This window comes from Phoenix dactylifera, chromosome 10, assembly GCF_009389715.1.
Source record: "Phoenix dactylifera cultivar Barhee BC4 chromosome 10, palm_55x_up_171113_PBpolish2nd_filt_p, whole genome shotgun sequence".
NCBI lineage: Eukaryota > Viridiplantae > Streptophyta > Magnoliopsida > Arecales > Arecaceae > Phoenix > Phoenix dactylifera.
In genome coordinates, this window is record NC_052401.1 from 3,271,950 (window position 1) to 3,288,236 (window position 16,287).

The 16,287-nt window shown below is 37.4% G+C and overlaps 1 protein-coding gene across 2 annotated transcripts; it reads right to left on the reverse strand.

Annotated features, from left to right (window-relative positions):
• Positions 1-1,472: 1,472 nt before the first annotated feature.
• On the reverse strand, positions 1,473-16,287 carry LOC103711035 (small RNA degrading nuclease 5). Of its 2 annotated transcripts, none has more exons than XM_039130789.1 (15): positions 16,011-16,287; positions 14,598-14,654; positions 14,453-14,518; positions 13,270-13,403; positions 12,978-13,090; positions 12,751-12,858; positions 12,588-12,658; positions 10,029-10,097; positions 7,987-8,042; positions 6,844-6,904; positions 6,374-6,635; positions 4,151-4,332; positions 3,734-4,029; positions 2,020-2,156; positions 1,473-1,936 (listed from the first exon to the last, which is right to left on the reverse strand). In XM_039130789.1, exons 1-14 carry the CDS (start codon positions 16,101-16,103, stop codon positions 2,033-2,035), a joined length of 1,692 nt encoding a protein of 563 aa, XP_038986717.1. In that variant the 5' UTR covers positions 16,104-16,287; the 3' UTR covers positions 1,473-1,936; positions 2,020-2,032. The 2 variants fall into 2 exon arrangements, with proteins under 2 accessions (XP_038986717.1, XP_008795226.2); XM_008797004.4 differs by having other exon boundaries at positions 10,029-10,088; positions 16,011-16,283.

Sequence of the window (16,287 nt, forward strand, 5' to 3'; positions counted from 1 at the left end):
TGGTGTAAAGTAATATTGCAATTATATATAACATGTATAGTTAATCTAAAGTTTTTAGGTAGTTGAGGGGATAGCTCAGTTGGGAGAGTGTTCGGATGTGATGCACATATTTCAGTTTTCTACAATTTTACATTTAAAGCGCTCTATTTAAACATATCTCTACAAAATCCTTCACACATATTTCAGTTTTCTACAATTTTTACATTTAAAGCGCTCTGTTTAAACATATCTCTACAAAATCCTTCCCTTTTCCCCCGCTTTCTGTTAATTTACATTTTAATTTTCTTTCATTTTCAACCCCCTATTCATCAATATTTCCAAAAGATACTATTTAACCAAATCTCTATAAACATCCTCCTCTCCTTTTTCAGTTTTCTGCTATTTTTATATTTTAAACTCTCTATGTAAACATACCTCTCAAAAAATCCTCCCCCTTCTTCCCCAACTTTCTATTAGTTTAAATATTTAAATTAGTTTACATCTGATACCCCTTTTGACCATATTTCCAAAAAAAACCTATTTAACCATATTTTTAAAAGCATCCTATCTCCAAGAAAGCCTTCATCTTTGACAATATGCATTATTCATGTTAAACTCCTATTTTGGATAATCTAAACTAGAGCTCAGCCCAAGCTTATTTTGGAGAGCATTGAGTGCTTAAAGCCAAGCTGTTTGTGGCATAATGCCCAAGAGGCTTGCCTAGTTAATACAGATCTTAACTATCTATAACAATGATCTAAAACCATAGGAACAGTCAAGCTTAGGAAAAGCACTCACGGGCATCTGTTTTTTTGTCAAGAACATAATACAGATCTCAATTTATCATCGAGTTTTCGACTTTTCTCGACCTTGCTAAATCACTATACTTCTTTATTAACTCGATGAATCAGAGGAGTTCCTTTTTTTCTTTTTTTTGCTGAAAAGGAGTTCCTTTTTTTCTCAAAATACGTAAATAAATATTAAAAACAAAGTGTTATTTGCGCAAGTTTCAAGGACATGATTGATTCACTCCAAGCTATATGTTAAACCTCTCTCACATCCATTTGAGACCCCTTCCTCTACATTCAAGCTAGAAGTATCACCGTCAGGGAACTGCTCTTCCAGACAGCAAAGCTCGTCCGGTGCAGTCACAACCATCATCAATTCGTCTTACCAGTTCAACAAGCCATTAAAATGGCGGAGCCAATCGGCATGGCTCACCCAGGGAGTTACCTGAATAAAAATATTAATTATATATACACAATCAGATAATGGTGCCCTCGTTCTTAAGCATGTAATTGTGGGCAAGCTCTGATAGCATTTACACTGGCCTTGGCCAGGTTAAATGACTGAGTAGACCCTGTTTTTGATTGAACTCATGCGAGATCATCAAAGCATGGATGAATAAGCCTTTAAAGGGTTTCAGCTGTTCTTGATTTGTAGCATCTTTAAGACCTTAACTCTGTTGAATACATGCTGCACGCTTATGTTTACTTGTTAATTAACCCTTAATGACTGGAAGCTTGCAAATTATAGAAATACGCTAAGAAATTAGGGAATGACTCTTAGGGACGAGTAAATTCCACATTCCAGAGTATAAAAATTACAACACTTCAACCGCTGATGGCTACAATTTTTCTCAGGTGTGTTTCACAAAAAACATGTTTTGCAACAATGGATTTTCACCGTACTGAGCTTGCAGCAGCACAAGGTTCCTTCTCTCTTTCCATCATTATGGAGCTTCAATCCCCCCAAATATTTGCGGCAGGTCAGCTGGATGGTTATGCTCAAGGTCCATTGCAGCAATAGCATCCTCGAAGATAATTTTCACTTTAACGAGCTTGCAGTAACACATAGTTCCATTTCTCTTTCCATCATTATGCAGCTTCAATCCCCCCCAAACATTTGGGGCAAGGCCGGACGATTATGTTTATGGTACATGAAGCTTTAACAATTCCTGGCAAGAAAGTAACAGTATCAGTGATGCCTTTTGTTATATGAGTAGAACACAATGAATGGACACTGGTGAAAGCAAGCTACCATATCTACATAATCAATGTTTTACGCTAACAAAACATAGGGCAACTTCAGCTTGGGCTTGGAGCTCTTCCAAGGCTTGTACAAGTTTCTGCCTGCTGATTGATGGTTCAAAGCCTTCCTCAAGCATTTTCCTCAACCTTCAGACATTATTTATGAAGCACCAAGAAAGGAACACTTGTCAGAATAATTAACATAACTCAAAATAGAGCAAATGAATCATAGCAAGAAATAAAACAACCACTTTGAGAATTAAAAGCATGACAAGCACGACTCAAACAGATGGGAAGGGGATGATGCATATACAGGATCATTTCAACGAACCATGTTCTTGTACTTAGAAGAACAGCATGGCATGGCCATCCAAAAATTTCGTACAGGTTGGATATATTAATACGTTGACAGACAGGTGAAACTTAAGAAAAGTATAGCACGGCATGACATTTTACAGTAATATGTCAGGTGCACTGCATATAGCAGGGTGTTGGAAATAGCTATGACATGAAGTTTGGGATGCCCTAATCTACAAAATACATATGCCGGTAGTTGGCAAGAACTCAGTGACGAGTGTCCCCAGATTGTATGCTAGTAAGTTGAGACCTCCATTAAATACTGTCTACAACTAGAGTTTAGCCTGAATCTGAGGCCCTCTCTTCCAAGAGCATCTTTAGCTTACTGGAATTGTTTGAACCACTGAAAACATTTCCAAATTTAATGCCACACGTAAAGATCATACGTCTCATTCATCTGCCCCTGTCACAACCAATGTTATGACCAATGCAGTCAACTCACAGATAGAATGGTTATTAGTTTTCCTCGTCTTCAGAAAATTACAATTGCATAAACACTCTAGTGGCACATACCAGTTCATCCATGTAGATCCCTTAGATATCTCTCTCCCTCTCTATCCTAAGAAAAATCAATGTTAAAGAGGAAAAATGGAAAGCCTTTGTTAAGTCTTCTGTAAACTAATTCTCACTGCATCTCCACGTATAACCTCGCCAAACTTGAGCTCCAACTACTTGGTACTGGTTTTACAAAATTCCAGCCTTTAGCTTCTAGAAACTTCCACTGGTCTAATTTGAGCTTTAATCCCACCTTACTTTCATATATCAACTCTATTATATAATAAAAACAGCAAATGTGACCTTTTAGATATTAACAGGCCATGCATATGTAACAGGCGAATAAAGACAAGGGCTTACAGCTGAGTTCTACAACGCTACTACCACTAGATATTCCAACTTCATATGCCTTTCTTAACATTGTCAATATACATATCAATACAGCTGATATCACAAGGTCCAGGTCCAACAATTAGGTATAGTTTTACCAACAACATATCTGGATGCAATTCAATCTAGAACACAGAACACAGACCCAACTTGATAATTTACACGGTACAAAGCTAGACCTTTTGAATAATGTCTGAGTCAAAAGTCCAGTCCTGATATGTCAGTGACTTAGGGACCAACGTCTATAATATTGGACTTGACTTGATCAACTTATTCAGCTAAAATATACCAACATACTTGTTCAACAAAATTCCAGTGGCCTAAAACTTTTTTGAGTCAAATTGTGTGCATGGACCGGCCATTAGTGCCACAAAGAAACAAAAGAAAAGGAGATCACATAGAAGAAGAAGGTAAAATATGATGATGATGATGATGATGATGAATAGAAGAAGGTAAAATAAGATGATGATGATGATACTCACCCTTGAACCATGGCAGTATCTCCATGACCAGAAGAAACTATAAGCATAGCATTATCAGGTAATGCTTGGTAGAGTTTTCTGATTTTAATATCTATGCCAGTTAGAATATCCTTCAATTCAGAACTTATTCTACCGTGCTTTGTTTCTTTCCTGGATGATTTCTTCTTACATGTCAGTAATGATAACACCTCTGCAACTTGAGATTTCAACTTCTCTGCATCTTGTGCTTGAGCCTTCAAATAAGAAATCAACCCTGAAAATCGGGTCCAGATAAAGTTCACTTTTTCATTCTTTACCTACAATAACAGATCACTTTTTCATTCTTTACCTACAATAACAGATAAATTATATACAAAGCAACTGATGAGACATCCAACTATCACTGAAGCAAATTATTCAGAGAGTTATATTATCAACCTCTTTTATAGCCCTGGAAAGAGCTTCATCATCTGAAAAAATTGGAATTGTATTGCATGAATCATCAGAATATCTCTTGAGGATGGATATATCATCAATGAGAGAGCAGGTTTTGCCACTTTGATGCAAAACTGAGACCAGCTTGCTTCGCATAAATTTTGGAGGTGAGCCAAATTCTGGTCCTGGTGCAGCAGAAGTTTTTTGAAGTCAAGTACTAATAAAATTGTCTCGTACTTTTAAAGCAAAACAAGAGAAGATGTCCAAATTGCATTCAAGATTTATAAGAAAAGGGTATTCCATTTACAAAAGAACAGAAGCTTTCTATACCCACATAAGAATAAGCATATCAGGCAGCATATATAAGAACAGTTGCTGCAATAATGATTTCTTATTTTCAACTTTGTTTTAGTTGTGAGGATGGTCAACCTTAATATGTTTCAGATGTTAGAACATGTAAAAGCTAATGATGCATTTACATGACCAGTGAATGGTAGAACATTTCCATTGATAGGTGGCTTCAATGTCGTACAATCATTTTTCCTTCGATAAAAAAGAGATTCCATATGTTTCTTGAAATGTTGAAACCTATGCTCATTTATACTGGGGCTATATCTTGACCCCCATCAAAGATTATCTCAAATAACAGTGCTTGAACAGGTCATTCAAAGGATATATGACAAGCCGACAATGGAATGCATTTGCACCAAAACATGGGCCACTTTGAAGTTAAATCAGACACAAATTCTACACTATTATCTTGCATAAAAACATTAAAAGATCATTAAGGTTGTTTGGAACAGGTAATGGGGGCAAAAAATTGGGAGTTCAGTCCCTTGATCAATGTACTGGGAACAACATTAAATGCAAGGTTCCACGTAACAATTAGTAGTCACAAGCATTGAATATCTATGCCATTACTTGTCCTGAAGATGTAACAAAGGATCCTCTTCTGTAGTGGAATTTGAAACGTGATCATTACTTTATGCTATCCCATGAAGTTCTCAAAATATACCCCTTAATCTCGAGCAGTCCATGTAACATTGTCTATATTTAAGGCAACAGAAATCGGAGATTAACAATTATTATTAACAAAAATAAGGATAATTTAGTTAGGGTTAAAGTTGGGTTCAATTATGTGCTCTGGCTGCCAAAGAGGTGGAAATGTGATACTTACATATGAAAAATAAAAAAGCTTTACAAAGTTCCAACCGATTCTAGGCATCTCATAATTATTTAAGCAATGCTACCAATCTAAGACATCAAACTACTTGTAGTCAATGTTTTTACCACACGCAAAAGATAAAATTATATGAAAATAACAAATAAGTGAAAACCTCTCATCTACTCTAAGCATTGTCAACCTTCTCATGTGCTGAGTTCAAAAGGTAAGCTGTGACAGACTTGCCTAGGCCCTTCCTGGTAAATCATATGCCACTTATTGCATATTACTCTTACACATGCAAACAACTGCTGCATACTTAATGAAGACACAGACACTACTTAAATAGTATATGAGAAAATGTACTACAACTCTTCATTTGTATAATATGATGTATGGCCACTAACAAGCAGATTTCTTGTTCAAGGAAATTGCAAAATTGAAACATATACAACTTCAGAAGAAGCTGAGATACAATAACTTTGACAAAATCTCCAACAGAGTCTTTTTACATTTGTGCAGCTATTACATAATCCTGCAATATCCCTATATGGGTAGGGACATACATTGAAGAATTTGAATCAATTAATTCCAGGAGGCGGAGAAAGATAGGAGGAATCATAAACACAAGCCAGTTGACACTGAAGTCTCAAAAATTTATATACTGCCAATCACCTTTAATGTGGTAACCCACAAAAATGTACATGACTAGAGACCCCCGACTCATTGATTACAAAAGGGCCCAACATCGCCCTCTCATAAAATAAATAAATAAATAATTCAAATCATATCTGTGTCAACTTATGGTGTATCCCATGGAAATCACAACCAAGAATCAAGAAAACAGTCAAATAATTGGGTAATGGACGACACAAACATCAGAATATAGTGCAAACTTAGGGCCCAACCTCACCCCCTCCCAAATAAATTAAATAAATAAATAAAATCATAACTATGTCAACCTATGGTGTGTCCCATGGATATCACAACCAAGAATCTAGAAAACTGACAAAATTGTTGTGTCAATGTAGGACACAAACATCAGAATATAGTGCAAAGTTTACCATGTCTAATCTTCAGCAGTGCTAGTTCCATAGCAGCTCTTGCATCTTCAATACTGTCATGTCCATTTCCTGACACCTGGATCTGTCGGGATAGAAATTTCCTTGACAGGACCCGTAAAGCTGTCTTGTGACCACGGGGGTGCTTGTACAAAACAGCAGTATCAATCACCAAAGCATGAGATATTTTCAATGCTAAAAGGTCATTCTCCAGGGAATGACCTACAAGAATCGTTTCTTTGCGAACAAGCTCAAGAAATTCTTCCTGAAAACATAAATCAGGACTACCATCAGATAAACCGGTTTAAAACTTATAATTATGTTTTTGTCTAGAAGAAGAATACAAGCATGCATGCATACATAATACTTAACTAGACAAGACATACATATAAGAAACAATTTACCATTTAATATATAACAGTAAAAGGTCACCTCCAAAATATTAAACAAGAACAAAAGACAAACTCTTGTACCTGAATATCCTTGAGTGTTGTTGTGACACCATTTAGCATTTCACAGGTAATTCCACTATACCTGCATATCCCAAAATATTGACTTTTACAAGAAACAGATTGATGTAAGCCATTAGCAACATATGTTATAACTATAACTATAAAGATCGCAAGCACAAATTCTCATGGTCTTATTGACCATATTTACCACAAATATTAAACCATATGTAAAAGGCAGCCACAAACTATAAGGTTTTCCATGTGGCATGGGATCAAAAGCACATAGACTCAGATGTCCCTTTATAAAGGCATGAGCAGCCCCTAAATTTTACATAATTAATAGGGATAACCTCAGATTGAAAGGTGGTAAATACAATGCTGTAATATCTAATAATTCCTAAATATCATTTTTATCTATTAATTCAATCATTAAAATAACAATCCATAAGTTGAAAATGCATCAATCTTCTAGTCCTGTCACTTTCAAACGCATTGTTCAGACCATGGTCTGCCGTACCAGTCCGTACCGGCCGGTACGAGCCGGTACATACCGGTTCGGCCTGGGACCGGTACCGGATCAGTGTGGAATCCGGTACCGGTAGCTTATCATTGGAGAACCAGTATAAAACCGGTACGGACTGGTATGGGACCGGTACGTACCGGTCCAGACCGCCATCGGTACGCCGACCAGTACCGGTACGACGGACCTTGGTTCAGATTATATGATTAAAAGTCATTAAGATTAAAAAAATATATGGAGTATATAGTTTGCCCTCATAAATCCTATGACATACAGGATTCTTCCTCTTTTTTTTCAACGAAATGACAACAAACACTATGTAGCTTGCCCTCATAAATCCTATGATATGAACGGTCCACATGCATAATTTATTACAAATTGATATTCAAAGCAAGCAATTAAGCCAGCATGAATAAATATACAGATTAACACAGAAATTAAATTTAACTTAGAAAGTGTAAATTCTTCATTTCTAGAGCATGTGAAAGCAACTTTATTGACATAATTCATTGTAATCATGAACTATTCTTCTATCATGACAGAATAATTCAGGCAGTTCACAGGTTAGCTAAGGAATATATCTATCGGTAGCTGATATGTTCCATTTATAAACTTCATGATCTCAAAATAAATGTAATACGCACCTAGTATTATAGTCAAGGATAGCATTGGAAGGCTTAACTAATTTGTCTAGCACAACCTGGAGTGAGAAAAGTATAATCAGATTCAATCAGTAAACAGTAAACATTTGGAGAAATTGCTTAAATTCAAAGAATACAGCCAGTCAGAGAAATAACACAAGCAATATACTATGTTAAAGGAGAAAAATACAAGGCCCAATAATAACACTTGATCATTCACAGACAATTATATTCATCCAGGGTGAAAATCATTTGCTGATGAACAGACATCCAGAGTGGAAGGATCCAGACCATTTAAAAATAAAGAACACCAAGCATACAATACTTATGAATAAACTGCATTGTTATAAACCAGCAAAAAAGTACCAATATTTTGTACTTCAAAACTTTCTTATAGTGCTGGTGCCCTTAGGTTATATGCTATCATTCATCCATCATAATTCTACTTGCTACCAGTCACCAGCTAATTCAATTTTTTTTTTTGTTTACTTTCTTCATAATCCATGAAGTTGGGTATAACTGCGGCTAGAAGACATGCCTATTTTTAACAGCTTGGAGAATCAACACATATACTTTGGAAGAAAAAGATCAGTGGGAATCTGACCTTAAGGAAAATGTTTGATATCCACATCATATTCATTTAACATAGTCATAAATATGCATGAGTTGATAATGTGCATGAGGATTTCATATATTATAGTAGAAATCTTTGATTCCATGTGCTGGCTTGCAAACATTGAGCACCGACCACACTTAAAAGATTCATATATTTTCCATTTATATAAAAGATCAAATGGCTCAATAAAAGGACAGCAACCTGGATGGTCACTCTCTGGTATATTAGAATTTCGTTTTCTCATTATTTCAGACGATTAAAATAATTCTCATAGAAGATGAGTTATTCTATAGCAAAGGGCTACTGCAATTAGAGGGCAGCCTTGGTGCAACAGTAAAGTAGCTCCATTGTGACTTGGGTATCATAGGTTTGAAATACAGAAACAACTTCTCCATATGCAGGGGCAAGTCCATATACATTTGACCCTCCCCAAATACTACAATGGTGGAAGCCTCGTGCATTGGGACGCTCCTTTTAATGAGTTACTGCTATTAAACCATTCAACTGCATTTACGTCCATAAGTGCATTTGAAGTGCATAGACCCTCTAGACATGTGATTCAAAGAAGAAATTGCAAATTAGAAGCCAACAGATTGAAAAGGGAATGGTTTGGGTTCTTCTCTTTATTCTCTCAAGGACCATTTTACATTTAGAAGCTAAGCTGATCATGGTGGATAAAAGCTTCAATGTTAAAGCAATTGTTGGTAAAAACATGGGAGTAACATGGGAGTAAAAAATGGACAGTGCTTAAGAAACCAATGCAACTGGGAGGGGAGGATGACCATGAAAAATAAAAGCAATATTATTTTGTAGTTAAAGCAGCCTAGAAACATCCTGATGCCTACATGGAAAGCACCCCAGATGTATCAGAAGAAGATGAATTTAGATTGGAATTCTTTCAGAAAGTTGGTACGTACTGGAAGAGGAGATGCATTTGTTTAACTCATCTAGGAGAAATAATGGAGTAACTTTATGACGAGGAACCATTCTTGTTGAGGACCACGTTGATGAAAATATTGTGATTCAGTGGAACTATTGAGGTAGAGCCATGGAATCAGGCTTTCTTAACCAGTTAATGTAAAGCGGACAGGAGGAGGGAATCCTTCATGAAAACTCACATCTGCTGATGAAAACTAAGATTTCACCCATTTGAGATGAAGGGTCACATTCTACTCATGCCCAAGTTCAAGCTGCCAAATTTTCTTCCTAAAAGAGAATCCTTATCTCATTTTTTTCTTCTATGCTGTTATACCCATAGAAAATGACTTAGCCATATTTGATTAACAAGCCAACAGGGCCCTTGAAAAAGTAATAAATTAATCTTCTCATAGAAGTTTTGAGCAAATAGTTTCTAGGAAGCATATATAGTATACACGACTATAACAGTTTTTAGGATATTTTCTTGATGACATAAAGAAAATGGGATTACCTCTCCTGCAACATCAACCAACGTCACCCTTGTAAGTTCAAGCCCCTCAACGGTCACACACTGATAAAATTTAGCAAAAAACATCAGGAAACAAAAATGAGGCATCTTAAAAAACTTGCTAGGGCTCAAGCATTCCAAGAATTATATCAAGAGAGGCCAACAAATAGTGATTTCAACAACGCTCACAAAAATCTCCAATGGTATACACTGCTGAGATGTGGTTCTCAGTTGCATGGTCATTTTTCTGTTTTCAATGTGAGTTGCAAACATAACATATGCAAAAATATATTCAAGGATATGTTCGGTTCACAAGATTTGGTAAACATGGCATTCCCTCCATTGATATCAATAGTAAAACAGCAGAATAGTCGGTAGCAATTTTTAAATCTTATCAAATTCAAGCTCCAGAATAATACCTAGTTACCTACACTTGGTGACAAGTATTAATTTATGCATAAGATAACCACATTTATAAAGGATTTAAAGAAAACATGAACCCATGTGTTCGAGCCATCTACAATGACAATGCCCACTCCGAAATATTTAAAAATCTTAAACTCAACCGACTTAGAATAAAACGGTGTTTTCATTTGGTTTTGCACTTCATTATACCAGTGCTTTAACAAATGAATAAACGACTTAGAATATACAGATGTCACTTGGTAATATGTAATGACCCGAAATCTAGCCAGTATCCTTAACCTAGCCAATGCAAATCCAAGAACCTGAGGGGCTTGTCATAATGCATAAAACATCAATTTATGATTGCTAAACCTACTCTGATGGCTGTCAAATTCAATTCCACATATTTTGTGGGTGTTTTTTTTTTGTTGTTGTTTTGTGGGGGGGTGAAAGTTGAAGCCTCCATGCTTATTACATAGTAGCTGCATGCAGCAATAAAATTTTGATGCCTATTAGTGAAGCAATAATTGCTAAACGTATGCTGCTTGAAGAGTACTCCATTTTCTATGTTATTTCTTTTTATACACTACTTCCTATTATCCTTTTTCGATTTGGGATTTATATAAAGCTAACCAAACTTCTTCATCCTTCTTATTTCCAACAACATTGTTAGCAATAGTTTGATATATAAGTCAAAGATGTTAGTTAGTGTCTCAAGGTATGCAGTACTGACCGAACCGACGTACCGGTACCGAACCGGTTTAGGAAAAAAAAACGCGTGGACGCATTATACTAAATGCCACTTTGTGGCATTAACAGCCCACGAGAGGCAGCCCGCATGGGCGCGTGGGCTCGCTGCCCCGCGCGTGCGATTCCCAGCGTGTGGACGCGCAGTTTGCACCGTGTGGAACGCACGCGGGCGCGAATCGGGGACATATTTCTCCACTCGCGCCCACGCCCCCGCGCGTGAGCACTATTCCCCTGGCCTCTCTCTCTCTTTTTTTTCCTTTTTTTCCTTCTCTTCTTCTTCCCAAGCCGTTCTCTTTTCTTCCCCTCTCTCCTCCTCTCTTTTTCCCTTCTCCCACGAGCAAGAAAGGTCTTCTTCCCCGCGAGGTGCTTGGGAGAAAGAAAAAGGCCCGGTAGTCTTCTTCCCCGCAAGAGAGGTCTTCTTTCCCCCTTCGACAGAAAGTCTTCTCCTCTTTCCCTTCTTCTTCCTCTTCTTTCTTCCTCTTTCTTCCTCTTCTTTCCTCTTCTTCCTCTTCTTCTTCCCCGCGAGTACCGGTGTGAACCGCCTTCCTCTTCTTCCTCTTCTTCTTCCTCTTCTTTCTTCCTCTTCTTTCCTCTTCTTCTTCTCCGCGAGTACCGGTGCGAACCGGTGCGGTTCCCACCGATATCGGGCTTGTACTGGTGCGAACCGTTCAGTTCCAACCCCTTTGGGTCGGAATCGAATTCTATGGTTGTACCGTACCGATGCCGGCCGGCACCGGTACAATACAGGCTGAACCGGTCGGTTCCGAGCGGTTCAGCAGACCTTGGTGTGTCTATCATATGCAAGACGATTTAATCTACATTACATATAACTGAACCATTGCCCTTGTCAGCGTAGTATTGCACTTATTCTATCATTTTATCTTTAGGGTTACATTTTATCGAATTAATTCAAAGTAGGCTTTGATTCAAATGCTCTGGCTTGATAATTGAGAGTTTATCTGTGGTTGGCACCATATATTTAACTCATGAAAAGGTGTTAACCGCACTGATGATATCTGTTCATTGACCGACATTAATAGCTACATCATAGAAAAAATTTATCTCTCTTCATATTTTTAAGAGATTAAGCAATTTTGTTAATTGGATTATAACAATATGACCAGCATGGATGATTCTTCTCCCTTATTACCCTTTCATGTTAGTCATAAAGGAGAGAGGATAATTATATTAAATGACATTCAATTAACAAATTGCACTGCAATTATATGAGACAAAATGCAACTCTAAAGAACGCTATCAGTAGGCATCAGAGATAACTTTCTGAATTCAACACTCAATGTTTTTATCTGCAGTTTTATCACCTCATGCTCCAAAATCTTAGGAGTTGTAATAATTGTGATATCTCTCCATGAAAGTCAAAAGAGTTTCAGTGCATTGAAGCCTTACCATCTCACAGTCAAGTGCAAGAATTTCATAGGGAGAACACCCTAAAGGAGCAGGAATAGTGGAGACAAAACCTGCAGCAAAGGGTAAGCATAAAACTTTCGAACTCAAGAACTGAAACAACAGGGAGGGGGAAAACAAGCTATTATGCAAAGCAGAAAGCCACCTGGTTGACTGAAACAATAGCCATTATCCTCTAGCTCCTTGTTGGAAAGCTTGTAATATGAAATAGGGAATGGTAGTTCCTTTCGATTTTTCAAAGAAAATGGTTTTTCTAAACCAGAATTACAAATCATGAATGATATTAGATTGTATATGAATTTTCAAATCAGCATGAAATGGAGATAAGAGGCAAATACAAATAAGTGAATCTTCTTTTGCACTATTACTGACCTCGTTTTGAAGATTGATCGAGCATCTGGGAATCCGAATCAATCTCCTCGTGTTTTCTTTTCATTCTGCATGTTAGAAGTGCATCGATTGTGTGCATCTCATCTGACACACAACTAGCAATAACACATACAAAAACGCATTAACAAGAAATTGCCATAGTAGATGCATGATATAAGTTGAACTATACAGCAAACTTCCTGAAGCATCAATGCTTTAAGAAACAACATACCGTAATGCTCAATACTTATTGTTTTGCAACAGTGATAACAAAAACTACTATTTCATTACAAACCTCAGAGCTAAAACTGGCTTAGGAGTACCACAACTTTCCCTTAAACCAGCAAGTGTGCTGCACTCTGACATATACAAGGCTGCATCCAAGCCTGGAACATAGAGCAGGACGACTTTTCGTATAAGTGGCTTGTTCTGAGAATCACAAAGACACTAATCAGTGTTGAAATAAACATTCTTGTAAATAGAAAGTGATCTCAGACAGCTGTGTGCAACTACATAGAGCTGTACAATCTTTGAAATATAAAAAAATTAAGTGTACCATAAGTTTTTCTACAGTGCTATCCTGCATATAAGGAAAAAGTTTAATCCAGATTAAGGCAAACAGAATAAAAAGCAAAAAAGCAAAATCAAACAGTAGTAAGCTTCTGATTCTAGTTTTGTTTAATACTTAGCCATTTCATGTCATCTTGACTTTCTAGATTCCTTTTTAGTGTCATTCTCTACATATGAAAAGAATAAAAAAATTTAGCATAAAATTTGAGTCATGGTTGTATTAATGTGCCTAATTAAGGAAAGATCTCATTGGACTTACAAATGGTAAGTCAAACGGGACATAGGAAGATGTATTAAGAAGATATTCATGCAGTCATGAGGATATTGATAGTGTCGAAGCAATACTTGAATGTTGCCTCTGCTTTTCATGATTCTAAATATGTTCTACCACCACTACAAACTGTGAAAATTCTTCCATTCCCACAACTTGCTCCTAAAGTCCAGTCCACAAACTGGTACTTGATGCATGTCAATAGAAGCCACTGCAGAATGACAAGGTCTACATTTCATGCTCTATGTGATGATTTTGGTTAAAAGAGCTGCTTAGCTGAATCAACCATGACATACTTGCCTTCACCATGCATCACCTTCTCCATTCAAATTGAAGATTAAAGCAGGACAGGACCTTACACATGAACTCAACCTAAGGTTAGAACAGAAACTGGCATATTCACTGTGTAATATCCGACTACTTTATCGACTGCAAAATGTTCATGTTCATCGATCAAGGATGCACATGGAGAAAAACAACAAAGTCAAAACAGGTAACACAAAACAAGAGTGCATTGATGAATCATATGTCACTAAAGTGTGAGTCTCAAGTCCACCAAAATTCTTCATATTTAGAATAGATATTTTGGAACATACGTACTAGATTCAAGAGAAGGAAAAGAAAGGAACACTCATACTTTGACAAAAACCCAAGATGGCATGAGACCATCACCAATGACCCATGTGACAAGTCCTTGAATATCCTGCTTCACAGAGTAAACACCAATCAAATGTTCAATATAAGCAGAAAACTCAATAAAAATTGAATATTGCAAAATGGACCTGCAGATTTAATACTGAATCAGCTCCAGGAGTTTTAAAAATAACATCTGCTTTTCCCTGCATAGAACATGAAGTTTTTAGCAAGATAACCACTCTCAGAAGTCAAAAATAATCTACTATAAGGAAGACACCATAAAATGATACATAACAGAGCGCAGTTTTTTGTAGAGAGAGCCTACTAACTCAGATAGTCCATGCCTTTCCCCCCATCAAAATGGGATCAGATGCAGCTGAACTCGAAGTCATAAAGACCTTATGGAAGGACCGAGTAAACTTTTATGATCAGCTATCAATATGACGCCGACCTCTTTAAAATTAAAGTTATTAATCAAGGCAACTTTGGACATGAATGTGGCCTATCATTGAACCAAGAAAGCCAGTTGGAGGATAGACAGACCCCTTTCACTAGTTGTAAACTCATGCAGCTAGGAAGCGACCCACCAGGGTCCATAATAACCTGGACAAAGGGGAAGGGTCTAGGTGAAGAGGGAAGATGACAACTTTTTATATATTTGAACTTTAATCATCTCCGGGGCAACACTTCAATGGAACCCAAACCACAATCCTTCCTGTAGATTTACAAAAACATACACTCTCTGGCACACAGTTTACGGCTCATAATATACCAAAACCTTTTGAGAGACAGATATGGGGCACCTGTTCCCTAAGGGCTTTCCCTTGAAGGAGGTCTAGGGTTCGAATCCAGAATATTGCTCAAAAAAAAAACCCTTGTTCCAACTCTATGAACCCTCTTCCTTAGTAAGTTAGTATACACTTTTTTCATAATTTAACAAGAATCCAGAAGAATGCATATCCATGGCAAGAGCATCGATTCTTTCACATCAAACCTTGAATCTAGAATCTAAAATGTTGGCTATTCTTGCCGATATACAATATGGATTCTACTTCGTTTCATAAATGCTATCCCTGCCATTGTTTCCTTATGAAACCATGATGAAGAAAGTTAGCTGCGATCTCTCTGTTGACTTAGCCGCAACTTCCATCAGTTAGTTAATCATGATTTAGCTAATTGTGAACCATTTCCACGGATGCCTCAAGAAAACTCCAAAGAAGCATTTTTATTGATTTAATTTCTTAAAGTTGGATGACTGATAGCATCCAAGAATCTTTTAGAAGTTAACATCAAAAGAAACATCCAAGAGGGCTTAAAAGCGCTCTCTGGCGCTCATCCCACGAACTTGTTTCTATCTCACAGCATTGTTCTACCAACTAAACAAAGGAAACAACTGCAAACCCTTTTACCACCAAGAAAAGGAAATAGAAAAGAGCACGAACGAAACCCTTATTTTTCCAAGAAAAACTAGGGTAAAGCTCGCGGCCAGAGCATGGCAGGTACGAGAACAAGAAGAAGGAAAGAAAGGAAGGAGAGGGAGAATGGGAGAGGGGGCGTACGTCCGGGCCGTAGACATCGAAGTAAGGGGAGGCGTTATCTTCCAGCCGGTCTCCGCTAGGGTTTTCAGGGCTTTTGCGGGAGGACGAGCCCATCTGGGGCGCCGAGAGTTCGAACGCCCGATTTCCGACGAACCGAGAGCGGCGGAAGAAAGAATCGAAGAAAGGAGCAGAAAGAGCTTCGAGACGAAATTTATAGTAGAAAGATGAAGGGCAGAAGCAATTGGTTTTGAGGGAACCGCCTCGAATTGGGCCAGCTATCCGTTCCTGAACTCTTGGG

Excerpts from the sequence above, each read along its gene's own strand:
- LOC103711035 (XM_039130789.1), bottom strand. The coding sequence starts at position 16,103 with ATGGGCTCGTCCTCCCGCAAAAGCCCTGAAAACCCTAGCGGAGACCGG. Across the intron at positions 12,859-12,977 it reads CGATCAATCTTCAAAACGAG|AAAAACCATTTTCTTTGAAA; the intron begins GTCAGTAATAGT and ends ATTCTGGTTTAG. Across the intron at positions 4,030-4,150 it reads TTTCCAGGGCTATAAAAGAG|GTAAAGAATGAAAAAGTGAA; the intron begins GTTGATAATATA and ends CTGTTATTGTAG.